The 19,771-nt window shown below is 39.0% G+C and overlaps 2 protein-coding genes and 1 pseudogene across 3 annotated transcripts in view; 1 reads left to right on the forward strand and 2 right to left on the reverse strand.

Annotated features, from left to right (window-relative positions):
* FASTKD1 (FAST kinase domains 1) overlaps positions 1-10,447 on the reverse strand; it is a 50,013-nt gene extending 39,566 nt beyond the window's left edge. The window contains exons 1-3 of one of the 2 annotated variants that reach the window (XM_044242288.1): positions 10,374-10,447; positions 7,794-8,304; positions 5,281-5,346 (exon numbers count right to left, since the gene is read on the reverse strand). In XM_044242288.1, coding sequence (XP_044098223.1) covers positions 5,281-5,346; positions 7,794-8,128 — 401 coding nt within the window. In that variant the 5' untranslated portion in view covers positions 8,129-8,304; positions 10,374-10,447. The other variant, XM_044242287.1, reaches the window with a different exon arrangement.
* Positions 1,510-3,337, reverse strand: LOC122902078 (annotated as a pseudogene).
* An 8,896-nt stretch (positions 10,448-19,343) lies between the features above and the next one.
* The window catches only part of PPIG (peptidylprolyl isomerase G), a 53,188-nt gene continuing 52,760 nt past the window's right edge, over positions 19,344-19,771 (forward strand). The window contains exon 1 of the mRNA XM_044242289.1: positions 19,344-19,470. The gene's annotated coding sequence lies outside the window, so the exon portion shown is untranslated. The remainder of the gene's footprint in view (positions 19,471-19,771) is intronic.

The raw sequence follows: 19,771 nt of genomic DNA on the forward strand, positions 1-19,771 counted from the left end.
ACAGGTGCCCCTTTTTAGTCTCTACATCATTTATTTCTTCTCTGACCTTTGTTATTTCCTTCCTTCTACTAACTTTGGGCTTCCTTTGCTCTTTGATTTCTAGTTCCTTTAGGTAGAAAGTTGGATTTCAGATTTTACTGGGTTCCTGAAGTAGGTCTCTATCACTACAAACTTCCCTGTTAGAAATGCTTTTGCTGCAGATTTTGGAAAGCTATATTTTCATTTTCATCTATCAAGGTATTTTTTAAATTTCTCCTTCAATTTCTTTTTTTTAAAAGATTTTATTTATTTATTTGACAGACAGAGATCACAAGTAGGCAGAGAGGCAGGCAGAGAGAGGGGAGGAAGCAGGCTTCCCGCTGAGCAGAGAGCCTGATGCGGGGCTCAATCCCAGGACCCTGAGATCATGATCTGAGCCAAAAGCAGAGGCCCTAACCCACTGAGCCACCCAGGCACCCTTCTCCTTCAATTTCTTAATTGATCCATTGGTTGTCTGGTGGCATGTTGTTAAATATCTACATATTTTTAAGTTTTCCAGGTTTTTTAGTGATTGATTTCCACTGTCATATCACTGTGGTCTTAAAAGATGCTTGAGAGGGTTTTAATCTTCCAAAATTTCTTGAGACTTGTTTTGTAGCCAAACATATTATTAATCCTGGAGAATGTTCCACTTGAGAGGAATATGTATTCTGCTGCTTTTTGGTAGAATGTTCCGCATATACCTAAATTCATCTGGCCTGACGTGTTTTAAGGCTGATGTTTCCTTATTATTTCTGTATGCACTGATGTAAGTGGGATATTGAAGGCCCTTATTATCATTGAATTGCTGTCAATTTCTCTCTTTAGATCTGTTAATATTGCTTTATACTTTTAGGTGCCCCTATGTTGGATGCATAAATATTTACAAATGTTGTATCTTCTTGCTAGATTGAGTCCTTTATCATTATGTGATGCCCACCTTTTTCTTTTATTACAGTCTATTTTAAGTCTACTTTGTCTGATGTAAGAATAGCTACCCCTGCTTACTTTTGGTTTCCATTTGCATGAAACAACTTTTTCCATTTCTTCACTTTTAACCTGTATGTGTCAATACATCTGAGGGAGCCTCTTATAGGCAGCATATAGATGGATCTTCCTTTTTTTTTTTTTTTTTTTTAAAATCCATTCAGCCACTCTATATCTTTTGATTGAAGAATTTAGTCCATTTTGGGGGGCTGGGGGTTTGCTCTTTTCATCAAAACATTATTAAATGAATAACCGTATGTGGCCCGAGCTGTATATGAGCCACTGAAGGCTTAAGTCCTTAGCTAAAACCAGGAAAACTGCTTCCCCTTCTTTATGTTCACAGAGCAGCTAGTGTTCATAGTTGCGCAGCCTTATGGCCTGCAAAAGGGGTAGGTATCCAAAAGCAAGATTCTGCTGAACTGGAATGAAGCCAGGGATGAGGGCACTGAGACAACCCCTCTAGGCGGTGATCTTGTGCTCTGAAGACAGATGGGGAACATGAAGGTTCCTTTCTGGCTAGGATGTGGCACGTAATTGATGGGAAAAAAAAGGCAGAGAGGCTGGGGAAGAGAGATCGAAATTGCTCTTTATTGGCCTAGTAGTAGGTTCTGCAGTCGAGCCCCTTCAGGTTTAAGGGCATTTTTTCTTTTTCTTCTTTCTACAACTTCTCCTACGGCTTAAGCTGCCATGCCTGCAATCTAGCATCCATTTCCCCTGACAGCAGTACAATTCATCTTGCAAACTTCTCCCTTTGGGCTTTTCTTTGAACCTAGCCTTTCACTGGAAGTGCAGGGCAGCCATCTGTCTAGGACCAGTTTGGGAACTCAAGGAGCCTATAGCCAGAAGGGTTGGCAGCCAGGCTCTGCCTGGGTGGAAAAAGAGTCTGGTGAGGATTCAGCCCAGCCTCCAGTCCCCCAGTTCTCCCTAGACTGGCACTCAATGGAGTTGTCACTGGCTGCCCACCAGAGCCACCACTCTGCCATGCAGTTCAGGACACTTAAAGCAACTCTGCTGAGGCCACAGAGCTAGAAGTGGGCGTCAGTCCATTTATGTTTAAAATAATTATAAATGGGTATCTACTCATTGTCATTTTGTTATCTGTTTTCTGGCTGTAGTTCTTTACTTTCATATGTTTCTTGTTACCAATTGGCCTTTCTTTTCAACCTGAAGTACCTTTAATGTCTTATAAGTCTAGTTGAGTAGTGGTGAACTTGTTCAGTTTTTGTTTGTCTGGAAAACTTTCTCTCCTTCAATTGTGAATGATAACCTTCTCAGGTATAGTTTTGGTTAGAAGTTTTTTTTGCTTTCAGCACTTTGAATATATCACATGACTCCCCTCTGACCTGCAAAGTTTCTGCTGAAAAACCTGATAAGAATCTTGGGCTGGGGAGGAAGAGGGAGGGTCCCTTGTACAAAACAAGCTGTTTTTCTCTTGCTACTTTTAAGATTCTCTAACTTTTGATGTTTTAATTATAATGTGTCTTGGTGTGAATCTCTTGGGTTCACCTTATTTGGAACTCTTTGGGACTCCTAGATCTAAATGTCTGTTTCCTTCCCCAGGTTACTGAAGTTTTCAGCTATTATTTCTTCAAATAAGTGTTCTATCCCTCTCTCCTCTCTTTCTGGGCCACCTATGATGAGAACATTATTTCACATGATATTGTCCCATGGCCCCCATGAGCTAATTCGATTTTTTTTTTTCTTGCTGCTGTTTGAGTGAGTTCCACTCCCCTCGTCTCAGCCACTAATCCTTTCTTCTGGTTCATCTAGTCTGCTGTTGAACCTGTTTTATGTCTTTCAGTTAGGTTATTATATTCTTCAGTTCCATGACTTCTGTTTGTATTTTCTTATGTTTTCCATTTCTTTTTTAAAGTTTTGTGTTTATCCATGCTTCTCCTGAGATCAGTGAGCATCTTTATGACCATGACCTTGAACTCTTTGTCAGGTAAATTACTTACTTGTGTTTCATTAAGGTTTTTTCAGGGGTTTTATCTTCTTTCATTTAGAACATATTCCTTTGTTTTCTCATTTTTCTTTGGCTTTTGGTGTCTGTTCCTATGTATTAGACAACACACCTATCTCTTCAGTCTTGAAGGAGTGGTCACAGGAAGACTGGGACATTACAGTCTGCTTATCTGTATAGTGCTTTGTGGGTATTAAAATGCCTGCCAAGAACTCTCTGATTTTTTCAGTCCCATGGGTCCCAGAAACATAAGCCTGCCTGGACACTAAAGGCAGGTGTTTAAAGGGTCTTCCCTCTATGGACTGCCATACTTGCCAGCCTTGGCAGGGCCAAGGAGGAGCACCAGGCCAAGACAAAGCTGCCTACCATCTTTAGCAGTGTGGGGCTGCGGGGAGCCCTGAGTCAGGGCAAGTTGGTCCAATAGGTTTGGTGGGGTAGAGTCACAGAAGAACAAAAGACAGGGCAAACAGCTTTTATAAGGTAGAGGGAGAATGCAAAAATAGCACATGCCAGTTCTGGTGCTAGCAAGGTACAAGAGTGGAGAAATGGTGCCCACCAGTGCCTCTAGACACAGGGAGAATTCCAATAGACCCCTGTCCTTCTAGCAGGCACTTAAAGCTTACCCAGTGAATCCATCACATATGGCTGAGGTACTTCCAAACTGCTATTCTTGTGCTGGGTCCCAGGACAAGTAAGTCTGTGTGTGAGCACTTTCAGAGCAGAGTCCCCACAACCCTTGGGTCTCCTCGATGTAAGCTCCATTGGTTTTCAAAGCCATACATTTGAGAGCTCATCTCTGTGGTACAGGTCCCAAGAGTTGGGATTCCTGATGTGTGGCACAAACCCCTCACTCCTCAGGGATAGATCCCTCCCTCTTTCGAATCACTGAGTAGGGAGTGGGGTTCTTGGTGAGAATAGGCTCCACTTCTCCTACCTATCTCAAGGTGGCCTTGGATCATTTGTTGTGGAAGAGTTGTTCAGCCAGTCCTCAGGTCCTTTCTGAGACAGTTGTTCCCTAGGTATCTGGAGATTTGGTGTGTACTTGGTAGAGTGAGTAGGGTCTTTCTGTGCCACCATCTTGAACCACCTCTCTTTTCTGTAGTTTTTAAATCTTCCTTTCTCTTTCCCACTTTGATTTTCCCTTTTTTCACTAACATTTGTTATACTCCACTAATAATGATATAGGCTATGCTGAATCACTATGTTAAAAAGGGATTAGGCTATGCAAAATTTTCAGAAATAGCTAAACATTTTCCAAAATAAGGTCTGTTATTATCTCCCCCCCTTTTTTTTTAATAAATGGGAGTTTCTCACATATTCTTATATAGTATAAATAAGAAAATTTTGAATAGAATAGACTTCTCTATACTCATAAGAACACCCTGGGCAAATTTTACATTTTCTAGTTCATTACTGATTATGGCAACATGTTACAAATATAGCTATGTACAGGAAAGAGATCTGATCATATTCACAGCAGTAGACTTGAAAACTTCTAAGTCACCTATGAGCCATGTCCATTGTCTCTCCATAAAGAAGAAGTAATAAATAAGCACGTGCAAATGCTGCTAAACAATGTTAAATAGTTTTCCTTTCTAGTAAACTGGTGTCTTCTTTTCTTGCTTATCACTCAGAGAATCTTTTCTTTTTTTTTTGTTTTTAAGTGAACTCTACTCCCAATCTACACTCAAACTCACAATGCCAAGATCAAGAATTTCATGCTCTACCAATTAAGTCAGCCAAGCACCTTGAATCTTTTTTTCTGAAGCAGAATCTTCCAGAAAAGAAGATTCAAAAAGTCAAATAGCTGTTACTGCACCTTACTTATATTTTGATTAATTATATATGTGGGGGCGCCTGGGTGGCTCAATGGGTTAAGCCGCTGCCTTCGGCTCAGGTCGATCTCAGGGTCCTGGGATCGAGTCCCGCATGGGGCTCTCTGCTCAGCAGGGAGCCTGCTTCCTCCTCTCTCTCTGCCTGCCTCTCTGCCTACTTGTGAACTCTCTCTGTCAAATAAATAAATAAAATCTTAAAAAATAAAAAAATAAAATAAAATTATATATGTGGAAAAGCACATTGTTCCCACTCTTAAAGAGCAAATATTCATGTTTTCTTTCTCTCTTTAGGAAAATACACATTCCTTATTATTTTCCTTTACACAATCAAAAAATCCTCAACCTAAATGGGTTTACTTTTTTTTTTTCCAGTGAAGCTTAACAGGTAGGCAGCAGCACCCCATTCTTTATAAGATTTTACTGAGCTAACCTTGAATAGGATAACTGTCATCTAAGATGATGAAATAGAGTACTTGCCTTTCCAGTCTTCTCCATGCTTCTGTAACTAGCGCTGCAACCAGGTCATGGGCCTCAGTAGCACACCTTGATAAAATCAAGAGAAAATCATTTTCCATACATAAACACTTTTAAATTATTTAAAACAATTACGCAAGTAAGAACGCAAAAGTGAACCTCCAGTTATTGTACTCTTATGCAGTCCTTATTTATGGTTCACTTCCATTTTTTTTCATTCATTCATTTTTTTCATTCATTCATTTTTCATTTCATTTTTTTCATTTTTCATTCTTTTTAATATTTTGTTTCATTGATACAATATAATAAACATCTACATTTTATCCCATGCCTCTCTCATTCTTTTGTCTGTTCAGTGCCTTCCACTGAACAATGAAAATGCTCAATGATACATATTATGTTAAAAGTATATATAATGTATATATTAATTTGCTGATTGCAAAAATATTTTTATAGGAGAGAGTTCATAAAATAAAGAAAAACGTGAATAGGGTACTAAAAATCATTTATAGATCTGTACTCATTAATAGCCACCATCATTAATTTGGAACATTTCATTCCAGTTATCTTTCTTTTTTGTTTTTTTTTTTTTTTAAAGATTTTATTTATTTATTTGACAGAGAGAGATTACAAGTAGGCAGAGAGGCAGGCAGAGAGAGAGGAGGAAGCAGGCTCCCCGCTGAGCAGAGAGCCCGATGCGGGACTCGATCCCAGGACCCTGAGATCATGACCTGAGCCGAAGGCAGCGGCCTAACCCACTGAGCCACCCAGGCGCCCCTCCAGTTATCTTTCTTACACATATATGAAATACACATATTTCTTTTTCACTTTTATATCCTGCCTTTTCAATAAGTTAACATTATATTACGGACATTTGCTCATGACATATTGTTCACAACAATTTTTAAACATTGTATGCTATTCCCTTATGTGAATATATCATTTAAACACACAACTACTTTTAGAATTTTCGTTTTTCGGGCGCCTGGGTGGCTCGGTGGGTTAAGCCACTGCCTTCGGCTTGGGTCATGATCTCAGGGTCCTGGGATCGAGTCCCACATCGGGCTCTCTGCTCAGCGGGGGGCCTGCTTTCCTTCCTCTCTATCTGCCTGCTTCTCTGCCTACTTGTGATCTCTGTCAAATAAATAAATAAAATCTTTAAAAAAAAAAAAGAATTTTCGTTTTTCAATATTATAAATAATGCTGAGGTGAGTATCAATGTACAATAACCTTTACATATATCTCAGATTACTTTCTTAGGATAAATCCTAGGAGCAAAATTATTGGATCCAGGATATTTTTATAGTTTTTGATATATATTATACCACCACAACATATAAGAGTCCCTCTTCCAGTATATCTTCATTAACAATGAATACTTTCTATATACATATACTGTATTTTGTAGGTATAAAAATCTTTTTTTTTTCAATATCTTTATAATGTTAAGGTTATATAAGTTTGTCTCCTAAAAATCAAGGACTTTCAAGTTGAGTCATAAAGCAAAACTAAACTACATATTGTTTCTAAAACTCAAAAACAAAAAATATATTCTATTTTTGAAATCCTTCCATTATTAATATATGACCTAGGAGGGAAACATAGAAATATAGTTTTTAGACAAATCATCACCAAGCAGCATTTCTCCAACTGCCTAATAGACACGAGTCCTTTGAGGTATTTTACACAATGTTTTATGGTTAAGTAAGTCTGGAAACTGACCTTATTTATAATATAATGTATTTATAATATATATTAATATATTAAAGGCTCTGAAAAGTCCTGCAAAAAAAAAAGACTTGTTTAATTTTGTCTTATTCATCATTTTCCAAGTTAACATGACCACTGAGAAAACAAATGTATACTGATATACAGGTTGGATAATTCTGTGAGGAAACTAGGGCGCCTGGGTGGCTCAGTGGGTTAAGCCGCTGCCTTTGGCTCGGGTCATGATCTCAGGGTCCTGGGATCGAGTCCTACATCGGGCTCTCTGCTTAGCAGGGAGCCTGCTTCCTCCTCTCTCTCTCTGCCTGCCTCTCTGCCTACTTGTGATCTCTCTCTGTCAAATAAATAAATAAAATTTAAAAAAAAAAATTCTGTGAGGAAACTGCTGTTTTTCCATGAATAAGGCTAAGAAACAGACTTATTGCAACTTCTGTGTGTTATTTTTGTCTTACACATCTGCCAAATACTTTATTTAGAAAATCCAGTTCTTCTAAAGGCTGGATTCCCTTGCAAACAATGTAAAATTTCTTTTTTTGTTGTTAATGTTTTCCCAGCTTTCCTGAATTTGATTAACAAATAAAAATTGTACATATTTAGGTTGCACAACAGGATATTTGTTATACATATATCATATAAAATCAAAGAATATCTTCTAAACATCTTAAAAGTATTAGATGATCAGGAAAACTATCTATAGAAAAAAAGCACTGTTTTTCATTTCAAAGAGATTTTTAGAAAATTAAAATATAAACTACAGTGATTTCTATAAAATCTAAAAGCACATTACTTACTGTTGTGTGATATACAACACATTCACTAGCGTATCATCATTCATGAATTCCATTTCACTTGTAGCTAAACTATGAAGAGTAAGAAATTGGGGATGGTCTCTGATACATTCAGCATTTTTTAAAAAGCTGGTCTTCTGCTTTTGAAACCGCCAAAGTATATTCAGTGCACATTCCACTTGTTTTTCTGAAAGTATGGCTTTGTTTTTTCCAATAAGGTTGAATACTTGCTCTTCATCTGTACATGTAATCATCTGGCTAATTAGTGGTTTACAACTGCAGGTTCGAAATTGAAACACTCTCCGAGAGAACGGAAAAATTGCTCTTAGACGAAGCATATTTACAAACAACCAGTCTAAAAGAAAGGTAATTTTTCATTTACATCACAAATTTTCTTAGGTCACGAAAACCATCTGCGACTAGTAGTCAGGTGCATATGCTGATTAGAAGGTAACTATTTTTCCTTCATGTATTTTGCTTCCGTTATGACAACTCCCATTCCAACATGCAGTTTCTGTAAAAGGATTGGTTTAACATGGTTATGCTAGTATTATTAATACCAAACTAGTTCCAAAATTCAAATTAAAGTCATAAGCTTTTTCTGCTTTAACTAGAGACTTTGTTCTAGTCTGAGGCAAACAGCAGGATTTGGTCTGAAACTAAGTGTCCATGAAAAGGGACTTCTTTCTGCACTCCATTTAAAAAAATATTTGTTAAATCTAACATATATATATAAAGCTATATATATCTAGATATATGTATATCTAGATATAGTTTATATATTTATATCTAGATATATCTATCGATATAGATATATTTAGATATCTTTTTGCTATACTCAGAAACATCTTTTTAAACAAATAAGTCAAACTATTTGCAATAAATAATCACCTTTAACATTTTTACAAGGAACAGCCATTAATTCAGAGCCATACACTTTTTGAAAAAAATTTTATTTTTTTCAGATGGCTCAGTCAGTCAAGCATCTGCCTTTGGCTTGAGTCATGATTACAGGGTACCGGGATGAAGTCCTGCATCTGCCTCCCAACTCAGTAGAGAGTCCACTTCTCCCTCTCCCCCTACCCCTCAACTCACATACTCACTTGCTCTACCTCAAATAAATAAACTTTTTACAAAAATAAATGAATAAATAAATAAATCTTTTTAGGGGCAACTGGGTGACTCAGTCGGTTAAGGGACCAACTCAGTTTCTCCTCAGGTCATGATCTCAGAGTGGGATCCATCCCAGCACTGGGTTCTGCCGTTAGCACCCAGTCTGCCTGAGATTCTCTCCCTCTCTCTCTCCCCATTTCTCCCTCCATTTGCATGTGTGCACTCTCTTTCTGTTAAATAAATAAAATTTTTTAAAAAAATTTTTTTTCAGAAAGATAGTTTCTGGTTTATTTACTTTAAGGATAATTTCTTGCTCCTTTCTCTGGTACTCTAAAAGAACTCAAATGGTTTGGTCACTACTGACCTTAGATCAGTATAAATCAGTAAGTAAGAAGATTAAAGCTCCAGTCAGGAAATACAGAGAAATCAAGAAATGTATCAAGACATGATGAAGCAATATAAGAAGATAATTATGAAAAAGGACTATTTGTTTTAAATATATATTATAAATGTTTATATTTCTAATTGAGAAACAAAAGAAAAGCTGGGACTAAAATCTTAGCATCTAACAGTTCTGCAATATTTCACAAAGGACTTCTAAAATATACTATCCCGTTAAATTCTCTCAACTAACCTATCAAGTAGATATTATCATCTGCATTTTACAGATAAAAGCTATTTTCAAAAAGGTTAAAAAACAGTCACTCAATTATTTCAACTCTTTCAACTTGGAACACCTCCTTAGATCAAGAAAACCAACACTGAAAGATTGGCTCAGATTCCTCTCTATGGCTATGCTAGGCTGTCCACAAGAAAAACAAAAACAAGACAGTATTGGTACTTTGTGTCTATCAGTAAGCACGCTGACCTAAGCCAACCTGGGTACACACGTACACAAAAACCCGGTACACAGCAAGGGTATCCTCAAGTTGCTCCTGTCTGCCTACAACAGCGAATGGAACCAGCTCAATGGCTAGAAAACCAACGTGTTAAGTTTCCAGTTCTACCCCCAGATAAATGACCTTGGGGAAGTCATTTAACTAAAGGAGAGGCCTTGGGACTATCAGTGCAGGGTCAACAGTGACACCCTGTGTAAATGACAAGCATTCTCCACGCGGGGCGCACAGTAAGTCCTGTACCAATGAAAGTGATCTCCCCCGTCCTCACTAGGAGTGGGCTCACGCCTGCCCTCCTCCAAGCACTGGAAAAATCCAATACCCTGCATCTCGGACAGAAATCGTGCTGGGCGGAAGAAAACCGGCCGCCGCTACCGGCCCGGACTTGCAGATTAAGCTCTTCCCTCAACAATCTCCCAACATTTCTGGAGGATTCCGGGGAAGGCTCGTCACGATGGCTCCTAAGTCAAGGCTATTTCTGGTCCCCAACAAGTGATGTAACAGGCTCGGTTGTGTCACTCCCTCCCGTCCCCCGATATTACATAGTTTGCAGCCTTTCCTCGGGAGACATCACCTCTCCTCTGATGATCCAGTCCCCCAAACAGGAAAAAATGCCGGGACAGCACAGCATGCTCAGCGGAAGGCACGTACTACATGCCCCAGGGGACGTAGCGGCGAGGCCAGCGGAACGGACGTCGCCTACGCATTCGCGGGGCATTCTGGGCATAGTAGTTCCTCCTTGAGAGCCTCTGCGACAACACCGTTTAAACTCTTAAGTTACATTAGTTCAGTGTTTCTCAACTATCTGAGGTTTTCTCCCAGCCCATGGAAGACTGATTTTTAAATAATATATAATAAGACATGAATATTTAGAAAATGAAATTTGAAACGGCAAACGGAAAAAAACACGTGGATTTTTGTTTCTTACAATATTCAACATACATAAAACTGTCAAATGGCTATAAGAGCAAATTCTTACTTTCAATTTCTGCCTTTGTGTCATGGTGAGGCCAGTCTTTGGAACCATACTTTTTTTTTCTAACAGCTTTATTGAGAAATTAGTTACACACCAAGCAATTTATGCATTTCCAGTGTATACTTCAATGCTTTTCCTAATTTAGCGTTGTGGAGCATCACTACAACTCATTTTAGAACATTTTTACAAGTCCAAAAAGACACCAGCTAACCAATAGCCGTCACTTTCCATCTCCCACCTCCAACACCATAGACAACCACTAATGGCCAGCACACTTTGAGTAGCACTTATTTAGATTGTTTGGAAGCAGATCAGCTGATAACAAATTTGAAGATTGAGGTTACCCTTAATGCACAAAATAGATAGAGTTTCAGAACAAACATTAGAAAAAGCATAAGGATGAAACTGGGCATAACCTGTGTCAATACCCTACAGTTAGAGACCCATAGTTAAAGTTGGGGTTGCTGATCAGTTGCAATGAAACAGAACATACCCCAAGGAATGTCAAATTAAGAAGGTGTTAGAAAGAACTCACTATGGCATTCAGCCCTGTGTTAAGTGATTTGGGGGAGGTTAACAGGGCTTTTCTCTTGTCTGAATGCTGTGGAGGAAGCAGAGATAATTCCATTATTGGGTATCTTAATAAACTTTGTCTGTAAGGCAGGAGGAATGAAGTGAGGTTACAGCTGTATTTGACAAAAAAGAGCAGTCACTCATAATAGCCAGGATAGGTAGATGTTCAGTCATTTTTTGTGCTTTGGACAATGTTTTTATTTTGATCTCACCTCTGTATGATTATGGAATGGCCTTGTCTTTGTCTTGTTCCATCATAGTCAGACAGTGGCCTTGTCTCATGTTGGTGTTCTCTGCAACTGTTCACCAGAATACCGACACTGAGCTATGAGCGCCAGACCAGCTCTGGCAACGATAAGGCCTAAACGATAGTGCCGGGACAGTTTCTTCACTGTTGGGACCTGTTCATCTCCTTCTCACCAGTTTTCAGAATTGTAAGGAGACTGGCCTAAGACACAAATACCAGAAGCTTGCCTTCCTTTGGAATCTTGTTTAGGTAAGGAAAGGAAACCCTTTTTGTTTAGTCACTGTTAGTAACTTTTTCTTTACTTGCAGTCTAGTGCATTCATAAGATACATATTTATATATAAATCACACCTAAGTACAAAATTAAGGTAATAATAATTTAAGTCCATAGCTATAAAATTGTATTCTGGCTAATGACTTAAATCATGAAGAAGCATCTTTTATAAATGTTAAAAAGTGGTTAACAAAGTGTGGCTTTTAATTTCCTCCTAGTAAGTGTCAATGCCCTTTAGCCAAAAATCACAAGAAACCTGAAGATGAGATTTATTACTTGTTGGAGCTAAGGAAAATGCACACTGCAGGGAATCATTTAGCTGCACAGTAAAAGAGTATTAGAAAGAAACTATTATAGGATTTGGCTGGGTAATTTGGGGGAAGGTCTAAAGAGGAAAAGTTTGCTCTATCTTGGGTGCTCTAAGGAAGCAGGGCAATTCTATGATTGGGCATCTAATACATCTAACTATAGGTGTTAGGTAGTTGGATAGAAAAGCAGACCAATGTGGGGATAAAGCTGAAACTAGTAAACAAGTAGCATTTACTCATTTAATGAGAGGGGAATCCTTGGTATTTTGTGTGGCACAGTAACCTTGTCTAATGTCAATGTTCTGTGAGATTGCTTATGTCCAACAGGAGGATAATATGCTTTAAGCCCTGTCAGATTAGCTTGAAATAATATTGAGTCTTAACAATGAATATTAGACCAATTTCTCCAACATCAGAGACTGTTTTTTCCCCCTCACAAATTAGCTTGAATGCTTTTTCTTCTGGAGTAATTCTGCCAGTAAAATTGTGTTTGTTGTATATAACACCAACAGCACTGGCAAGAAGAGAAAAAACTAAGTAAATTGGACTTAATAAAAAAAATTTATTTAAATATTTTGTTTATTTATTTGCCAGAGAGAGAGAAAGAGAGCACAAGCAGGGCAAGCAGCCGGCAAATGGAAAAGCAAACTCCCTGCTGAACAAGAAGACTGATACGGGACTCCATCCCAGGACCCTGGGATTATGATTTCAGCCAAAGACAGACACTTCACCAACTGAGCCAGCCAGGCATCCCTGACTTCATCAAAATTTAAAACATTCATTCATCAAAGAACACTGTCAACAGAGTGAAAAGGCAACCAACAGAATGGGAGAAAATATTTGCAAATGATATATCGGATAAGAGATTAATATCCAGAATATATGAAAAATTCATACAAATCAGTAACAAAAACTCTTTTCAATGGGCAAAGGACTTCAACAAACATCTCTCCATGGTCACAGGCACATGAAAAAATGTTCAACAGCACTTATCAATATGGAAATGCAAATCAAAGTGCAATAAAAGCCACTTCACACCCAATAGGACAGCTATTATCAAAATATCAGAAAATAACAAGTGTTGGCAAGGACATGGAAAAACTGGAACTCTTCTGTATTACTGGTGGGAATGTAAAATGGTGCAACTGCTGTGAGAAAAACAGTATGGTGTTTCCTCAAAAAATTAAACAGAATTATCATGTAATCTAGTAATTTTATTTCTGAATACTCAAAAGAATTAAAAGCAGGAACTTGAGCAAATATTTATACGGCAATGTTCTTAGCAGCATTATTTATAAGAGCCAAAGTATAGAAGCAATCCAAGTGTCCATTGACAGATAAATGGATAAAGAAAATGTCATATATACTTATAGTGGAATTTTATTCAGCCTTAAAAAGAAAGGAAATTCTGACACAGGTTACAACATGGTTTAATCTTGAAGACCCTAGGTTCAAGGAAATAAGCCAGACACAAAAGAACAAATATTGTATGATTCCAGTTTTATGAAGTACCTAGAGTAGTCAAATCCATAGAAACAAAAAGTAGAAGAGCGGTTGCTAAGGGATGCCAAGAAAGGGTAATGGGGAGTTGTTCAGTGAGTATAAAGCTACAGTTTTGCAAGACAAAAGGTTCTGAAGATTGGTTGCACAATGTGAACATACTTAAAACTACTGAACAGTACACATAAAAATGGCTAAGATTGGGGCACCTGGGTGGCTCAGTAGGTTAAGCCTCTGCCTTCAGCTAAGGTCATGATCCTGGAGTCCCAGCTCACATCAGGCTCCCCACTCAGCGGGAAGTCTGCTTCTTCCTCTGCTCTTCATGCCCCCCACCACTGTGCTTGCTCTCTCTCAAATAAATATATAATTGTTTAAATGGCTAAGATTGTGCTTTACTACAATTTTTAAAAAGGTATTCAATTTTGGGGGTACCTGGGTGGCTCAGTGGGTTAAAGCCTCTGCCTTTGGCTCAGGTCATGATCCCAGGGTCCCTGCTCCATGGGGAGCCTGCTTCCTCCTTGCTCTCTGCCTGCTTCTCTGCCTACTTGTGATCTCTGTCAAATAAATAAATAAAATCTGTAAAAAAATTTTAAAGGTATTCAATTTTTTAAAAAAAGGGCAACCTCACTGGCAGTCTGGAAATTAGAAAATAAGATGATACCATTCTTTCACCCATTAAATTGGCAAAAACTAAAAAAATTGGAAACAACCTCCAAGAAGGAAAAGAGCCACTTTTATACAACCTTAAAGTGCTTCAACCTTTCAGGATACTAATCTGGTACTATACATCACATTGAAACGTGTACAGATTCTGAGATGCATTAATCTCATTTCTGGCTATCTTTCCTAAAGATTTATAAGCATCAATACATAAAGATATATGTAAAAGATGTTTATTACAGTATTTTTTGTATTAACCAAAACTTGAAACAACTGAAATGTCCAAAAGAACAATGTCTGGATATTTTGTAGTATATCCATACTGTGGAATGGTATATAGATATCAAAAAATGCTCCTAATATATTTTTTTGTAAACAAAAGCAATTGAGAAGTAATATGTTTGATGGGATCTCATTTTTGTTGAAGGAAGGGAGAGAAAGTGTTTTTTTTTTTAAAGATTTTATTTATTTATTTGACAGAGAGAAATCACAAGTAGACGGAGAGGCAGGCAGAGAGAGAGAGAGGGAGGCAGGCTCCCTGCTGAGCAGAGAGCCCGATGCGGGACTCGATCCCAGGACCCTGAGATCATGACCTGAGCTGAAGGCAGCGGCTTAACCCACTGAGCCACCCAGGCACCCAGGGAGAGAAAGTTTTAAAGGTTAGTACAGGAATAGAAAAGAATATTAATGGATATCTCGCGGGAAAGGAATTGGAAAAGGTTAGGGGGAATTATTTTTGAACCTCTATGGAATTTTCAAAATTTTACAATATCTTATATTATTGTAAATATATGTGACAACAAGCATGTGTTTTTGAAAAGTTTGACTTTTTATGATATGATTGGTGATATAGAAGAAAATAAACAATAACTTTTCATTTTTCTTTTTCTTTAAGATTTTATTTATTTGGGGCACCTGGGTGGCTCAGTGGGTTAAGCCTCTGCCTTTGGCTCAGGTCATGATCTCAGGGTCCTGAGATAGAGCCCGGCATCGGGCTCTCTGCTCAGCAGGGAGCCTGCTTCCCCTTCTCTCTGTCTACTTGTGATCCCTATCTGTCAAATAAATTTTAAAAATCTTTTAAAAAAAAGATTTTATTTATTTATTTGACAGAGAGAGGCAGGCGGAAAGAGAACAGAGCACGGGGAGTAGGAGAGGGAGTAGCAGGCTCGCTGCTGAGCAGGGAGACCTACATGGAACTCGATCCCAGGACCCTGGGATCACGACCAAGCCTAAGGCAGACACTTAATGACTGAGCCACCCAGGTGCCCTACTTGGTCATTTTTCTGTGGGTAGAAAGAAAATTTTTCATTCTTCTAAAAAATGGTAAGTTGGGGTGGGCTCAATCAGTGGAGATTGTGACTCTTTTTATTTTAAGATTTTATTTATTTGAAAAAGAGAGACAGGGAGAGAGCACCCAAGCAGGGGAAGAGGCAGAGGGAGAGCGAAAGGGAAAATCAGGCTTAGGAGGGAGCCTGACGCTGGTCTCCACCCAAGGACCCCGGATCATGACCTGAGCCGAAGGCAGAGGCCCAGCCACATTGAGCCACCCAGATGCCCTGAGACTATGACTCTTGATCTCAGAGTTTAAGCCCCATGTTGGGTACAGACATTACTTAAAACTAAAGTGTTTAAAAAAATAAATTGAGGCACCTGGGTGGCTCAGTAGGTTAAGTGTCTGACTTTTGATTTTGGCTCAGGTCATGATCTTGGTGTCCAGAAATTGAGCCCCACATAAGGCTCAACCCTTAGAAGGGAATCTGCTCAAGATTCTTTCTCTTCCTCTCCCTCTGTCCCTTTCCCCAACCACATTATCTCTCTGAAAATTAAATAAATAAATCTCTAAAAATAATAAAATAATGGTAAGTTAATTGTAGTAGCCCAGCCCACCAACTTCCTCTCTTTTGGTATCAGACTCCACTCTTTATACTCTAAAGACTGAAATGACTTAATCTAGGTTGGACCAAATCTACTTCAGGCCCTTGGCCTACTAGATGGATAATCCTATCTTTTGTGATAAATAAAGTCAAATGTCAGTGATTTAACCAACATAATTTATTTCTTTTTTTTATTCGATTAGCTAACATTTAGTACATCATCAGTTTCAAACATAGAGTTCAAAAATTCGTCAGTTGCTTATAACCTCCCGTGCTATGCAGGTTACATGCCCTCCTTAATGCCCATCACCCAATATCCCCATCCTCCCACCCACCTCCCCTACAGCAACCCTCAGTGTGTTTCCTATAGCTAAGAGTCTCTCGGGTTTTTTCTCTCTCTCTGATGACTTCCATTCAGTTTTCCCTCCTTCCCCTATGGCCCTCTGTGCTGTTTCTTATATTCCATATAATGAGTGAAATCATATGACAACTGTCTTTCTCTGAGTGACTTATTTTGCTCAGCATAATATCCTCCAGTTCTATCCATGTGGATGTAAATGGTAAGTATTCATCCTTTCTGATGACTGAGTGACATTCCACTCTTTAATATCACATCTTCTTTACCCATTCATCTGTCTATGGACATCTTGCCTCTTTCCACAATTTGGTTATTGTGGACATTGCTGCTATAAACACTGGGGTGCAGGTTCCCTTTGAGATCAACATAATTTGATATATTGATCATATCACATTCTAACATGGATATCCCTAGTCAGTGGAAGAATTTTCTCTATATGGAGATTCACAAAACTATACTTCTTTTATATTCTCCCAGGACCTTAAAACTCTCTGGATCCAGATAACAAAAATAGGAAGAAAGAACATGGAGAAGACATAGTACTTTATAAACATCTTGGCCCGGATGTAATATATATAATTTTCACTTATTTTCCACTGATAGAAAGTATTCACCTATCCTCACTTAGATGCAAGGGGACATAAAAACAAAATGTAGGCATGTCAGACACTTCCCAGCAACACCCTTAATTATGTAAGTGGGAGCATAAATTTTGGGTCTGTCACTACAGTAGTAATCAAAGACTTCTCTGGAGTTTTATAATTGGAGCTGGCAGGGACTTAGACTATTAAAATATGAGGTAACCTCTTCAGTCTAGAGAATGGAGTCAAAAAACACATAAATCGAGTAGACAAGAGATAGGTTCCCTGATATTCAATCTATTCTTTCTTCTCTGTATTAGTTATCCATTGCTATTGTAATAAATCTTGCCAAGACATAGAGACCTAAAACAACATTTATCATCCTGCCGTTTCTGTGGGCCAGAAATTCAGAAGTAGTTTAAGTGAATGGTTCTGGCTCACAATTTCTTGTGTGATTAAAGTCAGATATCAACAAGGACTATAGTTATCTGAAGCCTTAAGGAAGACTGGAGGTTTGCTTCCAAATGGCTCACTCACATGATTTTTGGCAGGAGGACTCAGTTCCTGACTTTTGCCAAGAAGCTTTTCTTGTCACGTGGGCTTCTTCATAGTCTGCTTAAGTGTCTTCTTGACATGGCAGTTGATTTCCCCTTGGGTGAGTGATCCAAGAGACACAGCAAGGAGGAAATTAAAATGCCTTTTATGATCTAGTCTCCAAAATCACAGTCACTCTGCCTTTTACTATTCATTAAAAGAAAGTTACATTAGAGGGGGAAAAAAAGAAAGTTACATTAGAGAATTTATAGATATTTTAAAGCCACCAAACTGTGCAACAGTTTTCATTCTCAATTTTACCTAAATCAGCTCAAGCTGGGTTCATTTGCAAATGAGAGCTCTCACCAATACTGGAATCCCAAGGCATATGCAGTAAGAATATTGTACAACCACTTCAGAAAATTCTTTGGCAGTATCTACCAAAACTGATCCTATCCATATCCTGAAATCTAGCAATTCCATTCCTAGGTATATTTCCAACATATAAATGAAATATATGTTCTCTAATATACCAGATACAAGAATGTTCACAGAAGCTTTATTCAATAAGAGATAAAACTCAAAAACAAAACAAATATCCATCTAAAGTAGAATAGATAAATAAACTGTGCAACACCCGTTGTGATGCTTAATTTTGTATCAACTTGACTGGGCCAAGGGCTACCTAGATTAAATATTTATTTATGGGTGTGTCTGTTAGGGTGTTTCTGGGTGAGATTAGCGTTTGAATTGGTGTGCTGTGACTCTCCAGCAATATAAGTGAAGCCTAAAGGGGGGGGTGGTTGTGGGGAATATGGAGGGGGATAGTCCTCTCAGTCTTAGAGCTACTAAAATTGGTCAAGACCCTTACATATATCACATGGTCAGCTGTTGTTGATAATTCACCTACCCTAAAAAACTTAAATAACAGTAACTTACCGTTTTTTCTATACAATAACAAAATCTAAGTTCCTTTAGCTAGTTCCGCTAAAACTCACCCCACGTCCCCACAACGATTGTTGCCAGCCCGCTTCCCTACAAATATCAGAGGCATTTATTTCTAACACATTCTAGGGACTTGCTTGCCTCTTAAAATAATTAAATCGCAATATATGTCCTATTTTCTCTAGATACCCCTGGATTTGGAATCAAAGATTTGCTTTGGTATTTAGGAACAGTGTATTTAGGGGGAAGGAGGCACTTCTCATCCCTGAGCCTCGATTTCCTTATCTGTAAAATACGCATTAATAACCTGTATCATGGTGTTGCTGTGAGAATCTTAAAGCAGAGAGTCAATACCTTAGGTAATTTCCTCTTTTCCTAAGCTAGCACTTTGTTCGTTTCTGTTTTTTAAAATTTGTGTCACAGCGTTAACTGGAAGCTAAACTGGAAGTTCCTTAATGGTAGATCTTCCTTCCCAATACTCTTGGCAGAGGATAAATAAATGTTTATTGGATGAAGCACTTCGTTTCACGAAGAATATGGCATTTTGTCGGTTACAAACGTTCCCAATCAACTCACACCAAAAGCATTTATACCTATGACTTAGTTATTTAACAGGTATCCAAATCCTAGAACTCCAGGGAGGGCCTAGGTGACGCAAGCAAGAGAATACCAGGAGATGCGGTCAACCCGTGACGTACTTCCTGCGCGACGCTTTCCCTCCACGCCGGGACTGGGTTGTGGGGGAGGGAGGCGGTTAGTGGGCTTTAGCGCCTTTTCTGGCGGCGGTAGATTTGAAGCGCTTTAAAGGACCGGACCCCGGGAAGTGAAGACAACAGGAGCAGGTAGGTGGCGCGAAGCCCGTGTTGTTTCGGTGGCGTCCTTTGCAGCAGTCCCAGGGTATGCGAGCGGGAAGAGCCCGAGGAGAGGGGCGGAGCCGACGCGTTAGGCCCGGCGGAGCCAACCGTCTTCGCCTCGAGGTGTCTGGGCTGCCTGGTCCCTGAACGAGCCCCCCAAGGGCCGTGGCTCTCGCTTTGCAGCTGTTGCAGCTGGAGAAGGCCTCCAGCCGTGCCTCCCAGGCGTGGGAAACGATCCTCCCCCTGCCAGCCCCCGCCCTCTCACTTGGGCGCACACCTCCCTCCCTGA

Source organism: Neovison vison, chromosome 3 (genome assembly GCF_020171115.1).
Source record: "Neovison vison isolate M4711 chromosome 3, ASM_NN_V1, whole genome shotgun sequence".
Lineage (NCBI taxonomy): Eukaryota > Metazoa > Chordata > Mammalia > Carnivora > Mustelidae > Neogale > Neogale vison.